This window comes from Aegilops tauschii, chromosome 1 (assembly GCF_002575655.3).
Source record: "Aegilops tauschii subsp. strangulata cultivar AL8/78 chromosome 1, Aet v6.0, whole genome shotgun sequence".
NCBI classification, from domain to species: domain Eukaryota; kingdom Viridiplantae; phylum Streptophyta; class Magnoliopsida; order Poales; family Poaceae; genus Aegilops; species Aegilops tauschii.
In genome coordinates this window covers 392,693,245-392,710,678 of record NC_053035.3, presented here as the reverse complement: position 1 = coordinate 392,710,678, position 17,434 = coordinate 392,693,245, and the positions used below count along the sequence as shown (strand labels likewise).

Below are 17,434 nucleotides of genomic sequence, written 5' to 3'. Positions count from 1 at the left end.
TGTCGTTGCTGGCCGCCGCCCCGACCATCCCTTCCTCTACACTAGTAGAAAAAGGGCCATTTGTCCCGGTTCATAAGGCCCAACTGTCGTTGCTGGCCGTCGCCCCGGCCATCCCTTCCTCTACACTAGTAGAAAAAGTGTCATTTAGCTAAGATAGTGGGGTTGCTGCTTTTGTGACGAACCTGCACCTCACATCCCTAAAAATAGATAGTGGGACTACTTCTCCGGCGAGGTCTGGCCTTCCATCTCGCTCGCTTGGGAAGAAGGAAAAAGTGCCGGACGCCAACAAAAAATTTAGGCAGCTGAAGTTTAGCAAAACCGTTATTTGTTAAATAACTAAAGCCCATAAACTTCAAAAAAATGCTCTTCTAATAAAGTGTGCAAACAAAATTTATCCTGACAATGAACATATCTAGGCTTTATTTCGAAATACACTGCAGATACATACAGATAGGAAAAAAGGCACACACAAGCTTTCTGTTACAACTTACAAAGAAGCTCAGCCAATTAAGAAAACTCCACACAACACCGTGGCAATTAATAAAGTGCATGTAACAAGCACGGCGAATCGCCTGAAAAATTAATTAGCGTAAAAAAAGAATACATCACTGTAGTGGAGATAATGACGACGAACTCGCTGGACACGCGAGAGCAAAAGCTTGAAAAAACAACGTGAGGCGGAAGCGAATCAATGAAGCGACAAATCTTCTTCACCGACGATCGATCTTGATCTTCACGTCTAGCATTTCGGGAGATCTGCCGGCGGCGGCGGGAGCTTCTGGTTCGGAAGGCTGCCGTCCTGCACCAGCCACGCCATCTTCAGCCCCCAGCTCATGTGCACCTCCAAGTGGCAATGCATGAACCATACACCTGCCAGCAGTAATGCATATATTCATACGAGCAGTTAGCTCTGATCGACACAGTACATACGTTAATGAATGAGGATTCAAGATCCATGTATGATGTATGTATGTATATGTGCGAACGGACCTGGGTTGTCGGCGCGGAAGCGGATGGCGACCCAGCCGCCGGCGGGGACGCCGACGGTGTTGCGCTCGACGGGGTCGACGAGGTTGAACTTGGCCGGGTCCTTGGCCGGGTCGTAGTTGCCGAAGCCCTGGCCGACGACGAAGAAGTTGAAGCCGTGCAGGTGCAGCGGGTGGCTCTCGGCGCCGAGGATGCTGGTGTCCTGCATCACCAGCTCCACGGCGGTGCCGAACGGCAGCACCAGCGCCTTGGTCCCGGTCATCACGTTCGTGTTGTTGGGCGGCGTGCCCGTGTAGTTGAACGGGCGCGGCGGCGCGAAGGGGAAGTTGGAGGCGTACACGCCCTTGGACATCCCGGTGTAGTGCGACTGCAGCAGCGCCGTGGTCGGGAGCACGAAGGAGACGTTGTTGATGGACGCCGCGAACCGGGACGTCCCGTTGGGGCCCTGGCACGTGCTCCCGTTCACGGGGGAGCCCGGCGCGCACGGGTGGGTGCCCAGGCCGACGGTGAAGAGGAACTCCCGGTCCACCGCCTGCGGCACGGACGCCGGGTACGCCGCGCTCGCCAGGCTGCGCAGCTTCGCGGTGTAGTTGGACACGGCGCTGGTGTCGTTGATCTGTGGCAGGGTCGGCCTGTAGATCGGCAGGCTCTTGCCGTTGCCGGCGGCGGTGGCGGGGTCATCATGCTCGTACTCGAGGATGCCGGCGACGGTGGTGTTGTCGAAGGTGCCCTGCGTGTTGGTGTAGGGGCGGGCCAGCATGTAGTACCTGGCGCCGGGGTAGGCCGGCTTGGCGGTGAGGAGCACATTGCTGGTCTGTCCCGGCGCGATGATGAGGGTCTCGACGGCGAAGGGCTTGACGTAGAGCGCGTCGACGTCGACGACGGTGAGCGTGTGGTTTGCCACCGCGAAGAAGAGCTCGTCGTTGAGCGCAGCGTTGATGAGCCGGAGCATGTACGTCTTGCCAGGCTTCACCTTCAACCTAAACGTGTCCTTCGCCGAGCAGGCGTAGAGCGGGCCGGGGAGTCCGTTCATGGTGTAGGCGTCGGACACATTAGGCCCCCCGCCGGTCTGCAGCGCCTGGGCGATGACCGCCTCGGTGTCGTTCCTCCACCACTCGCCGAACATGAGGGGCACCTCCCTCTCCGGCGCGGGGAACGGGTAGGGCACGCCGGCGGGCGGGAGGATGACGATGGGGCCGTGCACGGTGGCTCGGAGCCAGGAGATGTGCGCGTGCCACCAGAGCGTGCCACGCTGCCCGACGATCTGGAACCGGTAGACGTAGCTCTGGCCCGGCTGGATGGGACACTGCGTGACGTAGGAGGGGCCGTCATACCACCCGCTGAGCAGCTGCCGCACGCCGTGCCAGTGGATGCTCATGTTGTAGGGGGAGTTGTTGACCACGTTGACCTCCACGTGGTCGCCCTCCCGCGCGTGCAGCGTCGGCCCCGGGAACTGCCCGTTCACCGTCGCGATGCTCTTGGTGCCGCACAGCCGCGTCACGCTCGTCATTTGCACCTGCGTACGTGCCATGCATGCCGCCGTTATGGTCAGTACGTCGCTGGTTAGCCCTGCATTGCATGCACGGTCGATCGGCACGCGTGCATGTCTGCTTGCAACAACTTCAATAATAATTGCAGAGCAGTGCTATTCATACGTAAAAGTTTGATGGAATTGTTACGTGCAACACTCAACAACAGACGGCAATCTAGAAATCAACTAGCACGTAAAAGTTTGCGCAGGGATTTCACGTAGGAATAGGATTTTTTTGAAATGTAGCCGGACACATGTACATCAGTACATGCATCATATATGCATGTATGCACACACTTACATCGAACTGGTACTTCCTCGTGGTGACGGCTTGGGCCGCGGCCAGCGTCGCCGTCGCGCAGAGCAGCAGCGCGGCGACGAGGAGAAGAGACGGCGAGCTGGGGACGGCCATTGCTATAGCTGCTTCCTCTCTGGTGTCGAGTGGGGCTCTGCTAGCTCTGCTTGGTGATTGCAATGGTGGCGCTGGGGCTCTCTATATATACTGGAAAACCATTGGTCGATGAGATATCTAATGTATGATGAGTGGGGCCCAAGCAACCTAATGACTTTTGTTTTCGGTCCTGTCTAGTTACTTTCGATCGTTTGGTGGGTGTGCTTTGTGTTTGGATTTACGACGACGACGATGATAGATGATGATGAGCATGGGGGTATGCACGCGGGGGTTGGGCTCGACGTCGCGGCTGGCGGCAGTTGGACGTACGGGGCTGGCCCATGCACGCATATTACATGGTCTTGTAGCTTTGGAGTGTGGCCAAATTAAAGTCAACCTGATCTTCTGTATGAGCTGTGTCCTCTTGTTTAAGACAACTACTGCTCTTCCTCGTTCCTTACTTGTCACGCACGATTTGTTTCTGGCATGTACTAAGCACGGCATTTATAATGTTCCACCCAAAGGACGAACTCTAGGCTGTTGTGATTATGTACATGCATTTGTGCTGTAGTAGCGCGTACTGTAGGTAGGACGAAAATTAAATGCAGAAATTCATCTCTGGCGATTATCGTAGTATAAGGTGGAAAGACGTCCCACCGGTGCCTTTCTGTCCGACATGGAGTACCCATCGGATGGAACTATCGGACCATCTGTCGTCAAAATCACCGCCTCATGTCGGGGTTACCAATTATTGTCATGGCTTTTATTGTTGAGGGTCGCTAGGGACGAACCTACATCATTACCCCTGTTAAGCGCGTTGTCTACTTGCTATTGTCTTGACCTTCTTCACTAGCTGGTCCTGGTAATTAGGATAAAAATTCTTGGCAACGATGAAATGAGGAGATTTATCCCTTCTTAAAAGGGTTGTTTCGAAAGAAGTTGACTCAGTTGCAACCGTTAATTTCATATCTTGTATGGTTCGACAGTGGTTGCCTTTGTTCTACTCTGTTTAATATTAAGGGTGTGTTTAGGTCTCAGTCGATTGAGATTTAACCAAGTCTTAGTCAAGTGACATAAAATGCAAGAGAGAAAAAGAAAAGCTGAATTTTTTTTTGCACCGATCTTAATTTAAGATCTCATGGATATAGTATCGACTGAGACTTGACCAAGTCGCAGTCGACCGAAACTTAGCAAAACTGTAATATTTATGATCGTGTGCATCGCAATGATGAAAAGGTTAGGGGTTTAGTCTCCTTTTCAAAATGAAAAAAATGAAAATCTGTTTAAAAATCGGAAATAGGGCTAACCAAATAGAATACCGTAGAATATCCGCAAAGTACGCAACTGGAAAAAAAATTGTGGTGAACAGAAGAGACACTAGTACATTGCCGGTTGACTTGTGTAGAAGAAATAATGGTTTGGTTTATTGACCAAAATTGACAGACGAGAGGTTTTAACAGATTCCTTTTGGCAAGCTCCCACCTAACCCTATAGAGAATGCGTTAAATCAGCAGTGGTTGAACTGAACCTTCCCTTTTGAGAAGAGATGGGAGGCGGACTAGGCGGGCGAGCTAAAGCTCAGACGATCTAGCCAGTGACCGCGAGTGCACTGCACCTCTCGCTCCAAGGTCGGGTCCGATGCAGCTTTTTCTCCAGCTAACCCCAACTTACATGCCAAGCGACTGCACGCAAGCAACTCGAAAGTGGCTTCGTGAAGACATGGACGTGACCAGATCGGGGGGAGGAAGGTGATACTTGTTTGTCTGCTGCTGGTCCCGTGGCCGCAGCTTTGCGCTTTTGTGCTGTTGCAGACAAACATTCTGAACTCTCAACGGAGATGGATGGATACTTTGTGATCGATCGATCGATCGAGAGAGACGGGGGCGGGCTGGGTAGATAAGGGTCCTGCTCCGTGTGCGTGATGGTTGGCAGGTACTCACACGGCCACGCTCGTGTCTTTTCCTCCTCTTCCAAGCCTCCTCTCCTCCCATGGGCTGGGGCTGGGCGGGCGCGGAAGGGGATGGCTGAACCAACCCAACCCAACCCAACCCGGCCTTGCTTGCTCGCCGCGCCATGCATCTTCTCTTCCCTTTTGCCTTTCCAGCCGCCTTTCCTTTCTTCCAAGCCGCTTTTCAGCGCGTGTACGTGCATGGAATAGATGTACAGTAGATGCAATCTGATCAGATTCAGATAGCGTCCTCCACTATTATTATTAGGTCGTTGTTTGGTAGCGGCAATGCACTCGCTCGACAACTCTTTTTCTAGAGATCGCGTACAACCCCTACTACTTGGCTACGTGTGATAATGTGGTGTCCAGCAAAGGTAGACTGACAGGATGCCACGGTTATGTCTAAAGGCTATGATTAGTTGATTACGCTGCGTTGAACTACAGATTGGTTCTATTGTAGTACGAACTGACTACCGTCGACCAAAGTACTTAGCTACTCCCTCCGTTTCATATTACTTGTCGCTGATCTAGTACAAAATTACTTAGCTACTTTGTACTAGATCAGCGACAAGTAATATGAAACGGAGGGAGTAGTAGATACCAAACACATCATCTCAAGAAAAGAGTTAAGTGCTTTGTACCTCCGGCGGAAGATAAGTAAAACCTTCTGGAATGTAAATTGGTTTTTGTGTGCGCGTGTGTGTCCAACTCGTTCGGCTTGATAAGGTTCGAACTCTGCTGCTTGAAGGTCGACGAAATCTTCTTTATAGTAAAATCATGAGAAATACAGGATCCGTCAAAAACGTCTAGTGACGCCAATACAAGCTCAGAGCATGAACCTCGACCAGCAGCTCATCGTACCGAAGAACAACAGGGCCACGCCAGCTGCGGAAAGCCTACTGCATTCCTTCCAGCTAATAAATAAAACTGGCATGGCTGATTTTTTAGACGAGGGCGCTGATTTATACAGTTTTTTTCTTCTTATGCTGCAACAACAAAACCAGAATCTATCGGATGAGAGCATGCGATGTACAGCGGGGTAGATGTTCGCCCTGGATTTCTACGTCGGCACGACGACATCAGGAAGCGCAGCGGCCGGCCCGTCGTCATCAGGCACCTCGGCATTCTTGGCGGGCTCTGTAGTCTTGCCCTCTTCGTCCTGGAACCCCTGCTTGAAGAGGTCGTAGTTTGTTAGCTCGGCTGCCTTGAAGGGGCGGTCTCCTAATACCCTGGTCAGATCGTCCTGGTGGAGGACCTCCTTCTCGAGCAGCAACTCCGCGATGAGAGCAACTTGTTCCTTCTTCTCAGTTAATAGGTCGACTGTTCTTTTGTAGGCCTTGGCGACCCATTCCCTCACCTCAGTATCGATGATGGATGCGGTCTGGTTGCTGTAAGGCTTGTTCATTTCAAAGCCATCCTCCCGCTGAGGGAAGGATAGAAGACCAACCTTATCACTGAAACCATACACAGCAACTTGCGCATATGTCATCTTTGTAACTTTCTCCAGATCATTCTGGGCACCAGTCGAGATTCTTCCGATCAAAACCTGAAAAAAAAAGCACAAACAAAGCCTTTCCATTAGTGCACTTTCATCGGCAATATTGTAAATAATTTCACAGCTATGTATAAGTGAACAAAAATACAACACTACACGAGGCGTTGGCTTGATACAGGGTTGCATATCCATATTTAAAAAGAAAAAAAGCAAGGAATGCAAGTAGAATAAATGTCAATATACCATGCAGTGGTGTATGTCGAGAAACTCGTGATAACAGTAACTATTTTGATTTACCTAGGCCCGTCAAATTGTGGTGACATTATGCATATTCACAGATTCACCATAACGGAAGAGGTGAATGATTAACCTAACAACTAGAATTACTGTCTTCTGATCTTGTCAGATGCAGCACTCATAAATGACCCTGTATTCACTTGAACAACTGCTTTAGTGATGGGAGACAATCCACCAGTGGAGCTAAATAGTACAGATTTCGAGAGATGCCCACGAATCTAAGATATTTAACAAAAATCTCCATCACTAAAAATATGTAGGGAAGGGCATACCTCCTCCGCAGCTCGGCCACCTAACGTCATGCATGTCATATCAAAGAGCTGTTCCTTTGTCATCAAAAGATTTTCATTTGGTACATACTGTGCAAAGCCTAAAGCAGCTGTTCCACGGGGAACAATTGTAACTTTCAGAAGAGGCTCTGCATGTTCTAAAAACCATCCGGCAACAGCATGCCCAGCTTCATGGTAAGCAACAGTACGTCGCTCCAGTTTGCTAATTACCTGCAATCAAGTGACATGTAGAGGCCAGAATCAACATCGAGGGAAATATAAGATATAACAAGTATCTATACAAAACAAGTTGCATTGTGTAATAAACAAAAAAAATGAAATAGCTAGGGCACTCCCATGGAAAGTGTACTGCAGACAATCCACCAATTAATAAATTTGTGATCCAACTTTGTCAGCAAAATGGAGCATGAGGCATGCCAGTGCGTGTAGAACTGTAGGTTCGTGCCCTCTCTTGCCCTTGTTTATTTAATCAATTCAACCCCTAAAACATTTACTTAGGTTTCTCGTATTTCCAGAGCACTTAGTTGACGTCTGCTAGAAATCAAGCTACAACATGTAGAACTGCAGGTTCGTGCCGCTCTTGCCCTTGTTTATTTATTAATTCAACATCTAAAACATTTGCTTATGAGTAACCACGCAAAAGATGACCCACACTAGAAACCGGGCCACACTTTTTATTCCATGTTCCCAGTCAATATAAACTATAAAAAGAATACCCTATTTGCTCACATGAAAGCATCATAAACAAAGTGACAGAGTAATGTGTGAATTTTCTCCACAAGGAAGTGTGTAAATCAGGCATGTATCAACTTTCTTAGGTTGCATGTCTGTTTGCAACAGTAATACTATTACGAGAAAAATATTAGCAAATTTTACCCTACAACTTTTGTTTCATTGGTCGCAATGGAACATGGAACATGCAAGTGTTGTCCTTCTGCTCACAAATGTTTAAAATAGCATTCGATCATGTTACCTTGTTTTTCTTCTCTAAACCACCAATAATCCTATCAATTGCAGACTCAAAATGCTGCATTGTAATCTGAGTTTCATCGGTTCTTGCAGCAATCAAAGCAGCTTCATTACAAACATTCGCAATGTCAGCTCCAGCAAACCCAGGTGTCAAAGCAGCTAGCCTTTGCGAAAAATATGTTGGGTCATTGTCCAGTTTAAGTTTTGTAAGATATATGCGGAATATCTGATCACGGCCCTTTATATCTGGTTTGTCAATTGTTATCTGGCGATCAAATCTTCCAGGCCTTAGCAGTGCCTTGTCAAGGATGTCAGGTCTATTTGTACCAGCAAGAACAACAACACCAGCAGTTGTACCAAATCCATCCATCTCTACAAGCAGCTGGTTCAAAGTACTTTCTCGCTCATCATTTGAACCAGAAAAACCTCCACGGCCTCTTGCGCGACCGATTGCATCGATCTCATCAATAAATACAATACTAGGTGCACACTGCCGAGCCTCTTGGAATAAGTTTCTTACCCTGGATGGTCCAACACCTACGAACATTTCCATGAAATCGGAACCAGAAATGGACATAAAGGGCACACCAGATTCTCCTGCTGTAGCTTTAGCAAGTAGAGTCTTTCCAGTTCCAGGAGGACCTACAAGCAGGGCACCTTTGGGTATCTTAGCTCCCAACTCTTCATACTTCTTGGGATTTTTAAGGAAATGCACAAACTCCATTATTTCTTGTTTAGCTTCATCACAGCCTGCTACATCCTTAAAAAACACCTGCTCCAACCAAAGAAAGGGAGTTGTCAGGGAGATTCAGACAATATCGTGTAAACCAAAAGCTAATGCTACTGTAAATCTAAACAATGGGGACGGTTTGAGCTCCAGAATTACTTTTCAGTAGACCTAAATATTTTGATTGCCTCTTTAATGGAGTATAAAAGGAACGTAGAATGATACAGAACAAGAAAGAACTGACCTTATTTTTAGAATTTTTGTCCATCTTTGTTACTGTTGCTTTTCCAATGTTAAAGATACCACGGCTACCCTTCCCAGGACCACCTCCAATATTAAATCCACTCTGCATCCTTTTCCCCATAAAATATAGTAGTCCAACAAGGAACGCTGTTGGGGCAAATCTCATCACTTCTTGGAACCAATTTACTTCAGCAACATAAGTTACTGGAACATAATCATGTGAATCTATACCCAAATTTTCCTGGGCTTCCTCTAACTTTTCTTCAAACGACTCGACACTTCCAATATTGAAGAAATACTTGTATTTGCTGGGAGCCTGTCTGCCTGGAACATCTACGGTCGTAATCTGTGTATCAGTATTTTGGCTTTGGCCGTTCGTCTGTGGTGTAGTCCTGACGTAGACCTTCGCCACTGATTTATTTGAAACAACAATACGATCAACCAGGCCAGGTTCCAGTAACTTGTTCTTGAATTCTTGGAAGCTTATCTGCAGAAATTACAAGCACACAATCTTTTCATAACGAACAAATATGAAAACAAAAAATCAATGCCAAAATTACAATTAATAAAAACAAACTAATAGTTCTGAAACTGGCATTTGCATTCGAAGGTAGGAATAGAAAACTACAAATAAAAGGCGCACGTTAACATATTGCCACACCAGGTAAACATGTGTACAAGCAAGAAAACAACTTCTCAATGGGCTATAGAATTAAACATCACCTATTCTACAAAATAGCATATCATCTCTATGGACATCTTTTTGCAAACATGCCGCCTTATATATTGCATATTGATCACAGTGTGCTATCTGTTTTCTGGTATAGTCACACATTACTTAAACATCTACAGAGAAAGGGTGGGTATTTTCTCTGCCATTTGTCAAACCAATGAGAACGGTCCTGCTGTCTGCTTCTGCTTGTCACAATAATTGGTTAATAATGCTAAAATAATCTCCAAATTTAATTGGATGTGACAGGTGCGTACAGCTTGCATAGTCCTTTTATGGTAGCAAAAAAGTTTCCTATTTTCCTGGGGTTCTCGACACATAAGTAATGATTTAGGGATTCGACAAAAAAAGCAAATATATTTGACAACAGAAAAAAAACTTGCAGAATTCTTTGTGCCAGAGTAAACATATTAGTGAACAGTTAAGAACACTTTATGGCCAATTTGCCTGAAAGGGTATGAAAACTACCTCCTTCTGGTCTGATGAGCTTGAAGACAAGGATGAGAACATCAGGCCTAAAAGCAATAGAGGTCCCAAGAAGTTCTGCAGCTGCTTGAAAGTACCATCCTGGAAATTCCATTGACCATCTGTATCGGATTCCTCTGCATATCAAAGAATCGCAATTTCATCACACTAGAAGTTTTTTTTTAGCTTGGAGCATTTCATCACATTTGAAGTTGGCAGCCCTTGGAACTGACAAGTTAAACTACCATCGGACATGGTTGTGACAAATCCATCATCCAGTTATATCCTATTACCTCCGTCGCAAATTACTTGTCTTCAATTTATCTAGATACGGATGTATCTAGACACGTTTTTAAGACAAGTAATTTGGAACGGAGGGAGTATTATTCCATTGTTACATCAAAAACTGCCCGGCATTCATAGGGCAAGGAGATCATTGCGTACATAGTTAACCCATCTTGTTGGCCAAACACATTCAGTAATAGTGTGTCGTAAGTGAATAAATCACTGGATTCGACACAACTTCTCTACATGAACAGGATACGCAGATGAGAAAGGCGGCGACTTACGCTTGGAATCCTTGTTGCTCCCATCCCCTTTGGGCGCCTCCTTCTTCCCCTTGGGGTAGTAATTCTCGTAATCTGAAAGCACAAAAGGATGCGTCTTTCAGCAGTGCCAGGAGACACCCGACCCGGACTGACCCGAAAATAAGGCGCGACGGCACTCACTCTTCTTAGAGCCGCTGCAGAAGAGCCTGCGGAACTGCGGGCTGGCGAGGAGGTACCTCCACTCCGAGGTCTTGACCGCGGCAGGGCTCCCCAGCGACGCCGTCAGGTACCCGCGCACGAGCCCGAGCGGCCCGGCGTCCCCGCCGTGGGCCGGCGGGAGCGGCGGCGATGGCGGCGCCCGGAGCCCGCCCAGGGAGAAACCCTAACGAACGGCAAAAGAAAAAAAAGGTCAGACCTTTGTGAGCCTGGCCCACCCGGCCGCGCGGGGGATGCGGAGAGAGAGAGACGGCGTGCGGGGGCTTGCCTGGCGCGGGCGGGAGGAGCGCGCGGACCGGGCGGCGGCGCGGGCGAGGGAGGCGAGGCTCATGGCTGCTGCTAGGACCACGACGGCGCCGTGCGCATGGGGCGGGGGGATCCGGGCGGGACGAGCACGAGATGCGTTCCGCCGATGTGTCCTTTTTCTCCTCTTCTTGTTCCGGTTGCGTGGGCCGTGTGGAGGCCTGGACTGGAGGTGGAGGTGGAGGTGGAGGTGTAGGAGGCGCCGCGGCGGCGAGGTGGGGGGGAGGGGGGAGCCTCTGTTTTTACCGGGGCGAGACCGAGACGAGGGGGAGAAAGGAAACGAGATGCGGCTGCGGTTTCGCTCGGCTCGACCGACGACGCGCTCACGGGATTGCCGGGGGGGTGGGTAGCGTGCTGCGTGGGCTCCTCCCGCTGGATAAGACCGAGTTTACCGGCTGGGTCCGGGCGGGGCCCGGCCGTCACCGACCCGTTCGGAGAGGCTGGCGTGGATCAGATTCAGGGTGTGGACGAAAATAGGGGCTGTTTGCTTCCGAGTGATGAACTACCTGCCTGTTTGATACTGCAGCCGAAATTAGTTTTATCTTTTTATACCATACTGCAGCCGAGATTAGTTTTATCTTTTTATACCATAGGATAATATACGTATGCAAGGGAGCTGACTGCGAGATAGTACTCCAAGTATAGAACATAAATATCAGCCTCTTGTGATTGTGATTGTGATTTATGAGTAGATCAGTTTTTCACCTTTTTAGGTGGGTACGAGAGGCGGTGCAAGCTGAAACGTGTCAGGCCAGGAGTCCAACTGTTTGTTCTTTCTGAAGAAAAGAAAGTGGGAACGAGATACCCTTTGCATAGGGCAATTCATCTAGAAAACGAGATACCAGCATCTGACAGAGACAGCAGGAGTAGTTAATCAGCCGCGTTCGATGCTCTCGCCACTTCAAGGATCCATCTTGTTCCCCAAGAAAGGCTGATGCTTAATTAGTCTGGCAGGCAGACTTGGCTTGCCGGGAATCAAACGATGCGGCAGGGAGCGAAAATAGCAAAGCAGTGACGTAGGGTGGGAACTGTGCGTGCGTGCCGTATCTGCGTGTGGGCAGCGGCACCATCCATCCATGCCTATGGCTTTTCCTTTGCCTCCTTGGGAGGCACAAGCAGAGCTGCCGTATCTGCCTTTTGTGTGCGTGCCACCGCTTCTTCAGGGTGTGATTGGCAAGGTGCATGGAGGGTGCATAAGGGCAAAAGCTTCCAATCTGACCCACTTTTGCTTGTTTGATAGGTTGCATGGGCTCACCTAGACTATGCCATCTGATGCAAAAAAATGGTCCTCAATCATGCTCATAGAAAGCGTGCATGAGGCAGCCATGCTCCCCCCGACCCTCGTACCCACCCACCAGACCACATCCACACATTTTAAAATTTTCAAAAAATGTTCATAGTTTCAATTTTTGTTTAAATTTTCAAAAAATATTCAGAATTTCAAAAAAAAGAAAAAATCAAGAAAGTTCGGAATTTCAAAAAAGAAAAAAATCGGGATTTTTTAGAATTCCAAATTTTATTTAAATTTCAAAAAATGTTCGGAATTTCAAATTTCATTTGAATGTTAGAAAATGTTCAGAATTTAAAATTTTGTTTAGATTTTAAAAAAATTCAGAATTTTCAAAAAATAAAAAATGTAGAATTTAAAATTGTCACTAAACAAAAAATACCTTCTTACTCGGGTTTACAACATCCAAGCTTCGATCAAGTTTTACTTTACAACAGTTGTCACTAAACAAAAGCTCAAAGGCAGAACAAGAAGGTAGCCGACTGAGCATCTGTCAATTGCCCCTCAAAAAGAAAACTATGGCATGAAAAAGACAATGTAGTTTACTGTAGTCGGCAAGCAATGTGGAAACCTTGAGTTACATGTGAGCCTAACTGGGCTTGGCATCCTCATTGATGTTTCCATTAGTGGGTGGGTTTTTAAGCTCTTCAGGAATTAATGATGGTGAGGGAAGCATTTAATCGAAATGAGAATGCTGGACACAATTCCAGTTTCCAAGTACCAGGAGCATATAAGAATAGATATACACCTTCAACGAGTAGCAGCCGTCGCGCGCCCACCCGCAAGCACAAGATATATCCTGCAACCTACTCCCAGGCAGACCTACAACCAACTCCCAGGCAGACCTATACTTCTTTTCACCGTGCAACCAACTCCCAGCACGATCTAGCATAATATAACGTTTCCATCATACACAGGGAGGTTTGGATCGATTAAGCAAGGAGCGAAACAGACACCTGGGAGATAATGAGATTGATCCATCTAAAGAATTACATTGGGTTCTACTGCATTCCTGATTTAATATCCGTTAACTTCAGTAGTATAAAAAATGTTGAAATCACTGAGAAGTCCAGCAGAGAATGATTAACAGACAAATGCAACATCAAACCCTCCCAGGGTAAGAATGCAACCTCCAGCTGCCCAGTTACTATGGTTTCAAGTATGGTTGTCTTCAGGTCCCATATCTTCAGCCGCAAACAGTTGAGTTAATGATGAGTACTCTGGCTCGTATGAACCATTATAAGGTAAATATTGCACAAGCTACAGCAAAGCAAGACTCATTCTCACTCGGGACAAAAAAGCATGGGTAGATCATGATCATATTTAATCGATGGCAATGACATGCTTTTCAAACCACAGCTGACAAGCACACTCAAACACACAAGTTTTGGTGATACATGGGACTGAAACTATCATGGCTCAGGAGAAGAGCTGTCAGGCACAAATACCTAACAGGAACAAGAGACGACGAAATCCAACCTGAAATAATACTGGGTTAAGCTGAAATTCACTGGATTAGGCATTCAAGAGCATCTTGCTAACAGAGGCTTGGCTAGACTAAGGCACGGTAAGTCATTTTAGATAACATATAAACACTGCTGACGACATTGATGCAATGCGACAAATTCAGTGTCAACTAACAAGTGCAGCAGCCCTTATTCACCTGGGAAAAAAGCACTAATCTGTCACTAACTTGATACATACATACATAACCTAATAGTAGCACCTAGGAGCATGTAACAGTGTACGAACAAGGCATGTGAACTCATCATCAGCTCAGCAACATAAATAAGAGCCATATAATGCCCATAACGATCTCATGCTACTAATATATTGCTTTGAAACTGTAGATTATAACATTTGGATTATCTGCATATCATTTATGGTCCAATAAAGGACTCATCTTTTTCCTTAGCATCACCAGCATTTTAATAGTTTGTCTTTGTTATTAGCATGTATCCATCCCTATAGCCAAAAGGATAGCAGTTTGAGGGTGCATGGTACCCACAATGGCCACTAGATATTTTCCAAAGAGAAAATCAAATGGTTCAAATCTTACAAACTATATTCAGATGATTTTCTTACCTGCTGACCGTTTCAGCATATTAGAACATCAAACCAGACAGTCATCCTATGTATCGTGCAACATTTCAGCTCCATCGCATGCACCAGCAATGGTTGTGCCTAGAAACACAAGGCAGACATTTAATAAAGTTTTAAGAAATAGACATATGGATATTAGAAGGCAACAGTGAGTTTGTTACATAGATGAATTCACAAATATAAGAAGAGAAATTAACTCTTTTATGTTTATAGCTTCACTACTGATGATGATACCAGATAAAAAACACATATGTTGCATTTTGCAAGGAATACTGTTCAAAGCAGTATGCATATCAACCTCATAATGAAGAATTTAGCTTATCAGAAAGCAAGACATGGTCTAGCATTTATCTCATTTAACTCATCTCTCCTGATGTCAAGAAGCGAAAACTCTACCATAATAAGTGGTCTTGGGTCTTCAGGTTAAATAAAAGGTTTGTTACATGCAAGATAGTCTTGAGTAAGTGAAAACGAAAACTATTATTTCAGAAACAGTTTGGATGAAAAATCTTTTATGGAGTTAGCAAGATTAAAAGTATTGGATAGAAGAATATAACCAGCTGAGGTTAAAAACATGCCGAATGAGTTAACCATTTGACATTTTACTTCACATTATTACTAACTTGTTATTTGATTTCTTACCTCCCATATATAAAGACAATTAAACTGAACGATAACACAGAAGGCTATAAGCTCGTCTATCTAGCAAACGAATAGTGAAGAGTGAAGACAACTATATTGAATGATGACTACGCAATATGGCTCTAAGTTTGAACACTTGAGAATCGCAACGAAGGTATTCGAACATACATGTACATAACACAACAAGATTAAGTTACTCCTGCAATATGAGGAACAAGGATGAACAATCACCTGGCGGATAGAAACTCTTGAACGAATGATAGTAAGTATAACCATGGTTTTCAAAAAGTTTCCTAGACTGCATCGAATTAAGTTGAACCATATAGACATCACAGCCCACGTATAGAAATATTCCATCAGTATCCTCAATGCATCCTGCTATACGTATCATGCGTGTCTTCTCTATTTCAATCTGGGGAGGGAGCCCACGAATGGTATGCATGTCAATGGTCTTCCATAACACCCATGTGGCAACACCAAGGAAATTTATAATCCTCTGCCACATTTGTAAGTGACTGCAAGTCAATATGGCGAAGCCAACAGCACCATCCACAGCCTGGACGATCCAATGGCTGGCATGGCGGAGATCATCTGTAATGGGAGGCCCCTTGATCACAGCTAGGCTCTGCTGATCCAAATCAAACTCAAGTATGTCATCGGTTATATAATGCACCAACCAGTAAAGTGCATTACCAACAAGCATCCCAGGGTTATCATCACAAAAAGCTTCAGGTGGAAAGGCTGTTGAGATGATATCACTCCATTCGCCAGTCTCCGAGGAGTAAACACACCAAGAGTCGATTATCCTCTGCAACATCGGAGATCAACACTACCTTGAAGGGGCTCGAGTGGCAGCTTTCGTGCACATGGTCATGGTCGCTGGCAGCGCAGAGCACAGCCCCGTTGACATCATCGTTGAATTCGAACTCCGACGGAATGGGCAGGAGGCGCTGCTCGCCGGTGATGGGGGCGGACACGATGGCCTGATCCCGCTCCACGTCAACGAGAAGGACGCGACCGTGGCGACAATCGAGCAGTACGAGCATCACCTCCGTGATGCTGCCAAAGTCGAATCGCTGAGGAGGGATGCGGTCGGGTGCGTCCAGTATTGGGGTGAAGACGATATCATCCCGGTTGCGCACGTGAAAGACGCCGAGGAGGGGCGGCTTCCGGTGGTGCGTGCGGAAGCGGTGGAGAAACTTGGGGTCGGTGGCGGCGCATCGCCACCGCTTGCAGACGGCGGAGGCCCGGAGTAGCGAGGAGGGCTGCGGCGGGAGACGGAGGAGAATCTCCCTCAGGAGGTCGTCGTCTTCGAACGGCGAGGCCAGCGCCGCCGGAATGCTGACGCGACAGATCACTCCGGCGCCCTCGCCGGAGGCGTGGATCTGGGAACGAGGGCGGGCGCGGGGGCGCGTACTGCGCCTGCGAGCCACTCCGGCTCCCTCCTCGCTCGCGTGATCCTGGGGATGGAGGCGGGCCACTCCGTCTGCCTCGTAACTCTCGTGGGTTTGGGAACGGCGGCGGCGGCGGTCGCCGTCCTCGCTTGCGTTCATTTGGGCGGCGTGAAAGACCTTAGCTAGCTCCAACTGGAGTTTTCTTTTTTGCGTAAGCGGAGTTGTAGCAGTGAGTTTTCTTTTTGAGGATCTAGTTGTAGCAGTGAGTTCACCCGTGGTTGTGGCACTGGGCCTTCACTGACAAAGTAGTGGTGTTGGGCCCCCGCTCACTCGACGCCTGCATCTGCGTAATGGGGGCATAAATCTCAAAAATAAAATCTGCGTGATGGGCATCAAATTTCGCCCCCCCCCCCCTCTCAAAGCACTCGAGAACACCCCCCCCCCCCCCTAAAAAATTCAAATTTTTATTCAGTTTCCTCATACATTTCAAGACATGGTTTTAAACTGGCTACAAAGACTAGTTGAATGACCATGTGTTGCTACGTGAATAGAGTCATGGCTTGCATTTTTTTTGCGGTTGAAAAATGTATTACTCAAATGGCAGAATCACCACAGTCTGCAATACAAAGATCGAGTACCTCTGACAAGCCAAAGTTTAACCAAACTATAGTTCTACTTTCTGTCCTAGCAAATTTAGCCAAAAAATCACTGACAAAATTCTGGTCCCGAGAAATATGTGACACAAAGGTCGTCCGAAGACTCAACAGAAGCTTGATCTCCCGCATCAAGGAAGCAAAGATGGATCTATCCCTATCCTCCTCATTGAGCATAGTAACTGCTATTAAAGAGTCCATCTCCACATGAATA

General features: G+C 47.0%; 3 protein-coding genes across 4 annotated transcripts; all 3 read right to left on the bottom strand.

The window, feature by feature from the left end:
- Positions 1-390: 390 nt before the first annotated feature.
- Positions 391-2,998, bottom strand: LOC109732250 (laccase-12). Of its 2 annotated transcripts, none has more exons than XM_020291450.4 (3): positions 2,820-2,998; positions 991-2,503; positions 391-870 (listed from the first exon to the last, which is right to left on the bottom strand). In XM_020291450.4, the coding sequence occupies exons 1-3, from the start codon at positions 2,928-2,930 to the stop codon at positions 740-742; spliced, it is 1,755 nt and encodes a 584-aa protein (XP_020147039.1). In that variant the 5' UTR covers positions 2,931-2,998; the 3' UTR covers positions 391-739. The 2 variants fall into 2 exon arrangements, with proteins under 2 accessions (XP_020147039.1, XP_073354985.1); XM_073498884.1 differs by having other exon boundaries at positions 553-910.
- Positions 2,999-5,599: 2,601 nt separating this feature from the next.
- LOC109732251 (ATP-dependent zinc metalloprotease FTSH 8, mitochondrial) lies at positions 5,600-11,495 on the bottom strand. Its single transcript, XM_020291451.3, has 8 exons — positions 11,106-11,495; positions 10,802-11,003; positions 10,643-10,714; positions 10,077-10,210; positions 8,880-9,365; positions 7,913-8,680; positions 6,922-7,149; positions 5,600-6,403 (listed from the first exon to the last, which is right to left on the bottom strand). The coding sequence occupies exons 1-8, from the start codon at positions 11,166-11,168 to the stop codon at positions 5,918-5,920; spliced, it is 2,439 nt and encodes an 812-aa protein (XP_020147040.1). The 5' UTR covers positions 11,169-11,495; the 3' UTR covers positions 5,600-5,917.
- Positions 11,496-13,715: 2,220 nt separating this feature from the next.
- Positions 13,716-16,793, bottom strand: LOC109732252 (uncharacterized). Its single transcript, XM_020291452.4, has 3 exons — positions 15,405-16,793; positions 14,514-14,612; positions 13,716-14,091 (listed from the first exon to the last, which is right to left on the bottom strand). The coding sequence occupies exon 1, from the start codon at positions 16,724-16,726 to the stop codon at positions 15,929-15,931; it is 798 nt and encodes a 265-aa protein (XP_020147041.1). The 5' UTR covers positions 16,727-16,793; the 3' UTR covers positions 13,716-14,091; positions 14,514-14,612; positions 15,405-15,928.
- Between the last annotated feature and the right edge of the window lie 641 nt (positions 16,794-17,434).

What these genes read in the sequence shown, in the direction of transcription:
- LOC109732251 (XM_020291451.3), bottom strand. Translation starts at nt 11,168, where the DNA reads ATGAGCCTCGCCTCCCTCGCCCGCGCCGCCGCCCGGTCCGCGCGCTCC. An exon ending in GCTCATCAGACCAGAAGGAG is followed by an intron (nt 9,366 to 10,076) that starts GTAGTTTTCATA and finishes TAATTTCTGCAG; the next exon opens with ATAAGCTTCCAAGAATTCAA. An exon ending in ACAAAAATTCTAAAAATAAG is followed by an intron (nt 8,681 to 8,879) that starts GTCAGTTCTTTC and finishes TGGTTGGAGCAG; the next exon opens with GTGTTTTTTAAGGATGTAGC.
- LOC109732252 (XM_020291452.4), bottom strand. Translation starts at nt 16,726, where the DNA reads ATGAACGCAAGCGAGGACGGCGACCGCCGCCGCCGCCGTTCCCAAACC.
- LOC109732250 (XM_073498884.1), bottom strand. Translation starts at nt 2,930, where the DNA reads ATGGCCGTCCCCAGCTCGCCGTCTCTTCTCCTCGTCGCCGCGCTGCTG. An exon ending in CGAGGAAGTACCAGTTCGAT is followed by an intron (nt 2,504 to 2,819) that starts GTAAGTGTGTGC and finishes GCACGTACGCAG; the next exon opens with GTGCAAATGACGAGCGTGAC. An exon ending in CTTCCGCGCCGACAACCCAG is followed by an intron (nt 911 to 990) that starts GTCCGTTCGCAC and finishes TGTGTCGATCAG; the next exon opens with AGCTAACTGCTCGTATGAAT.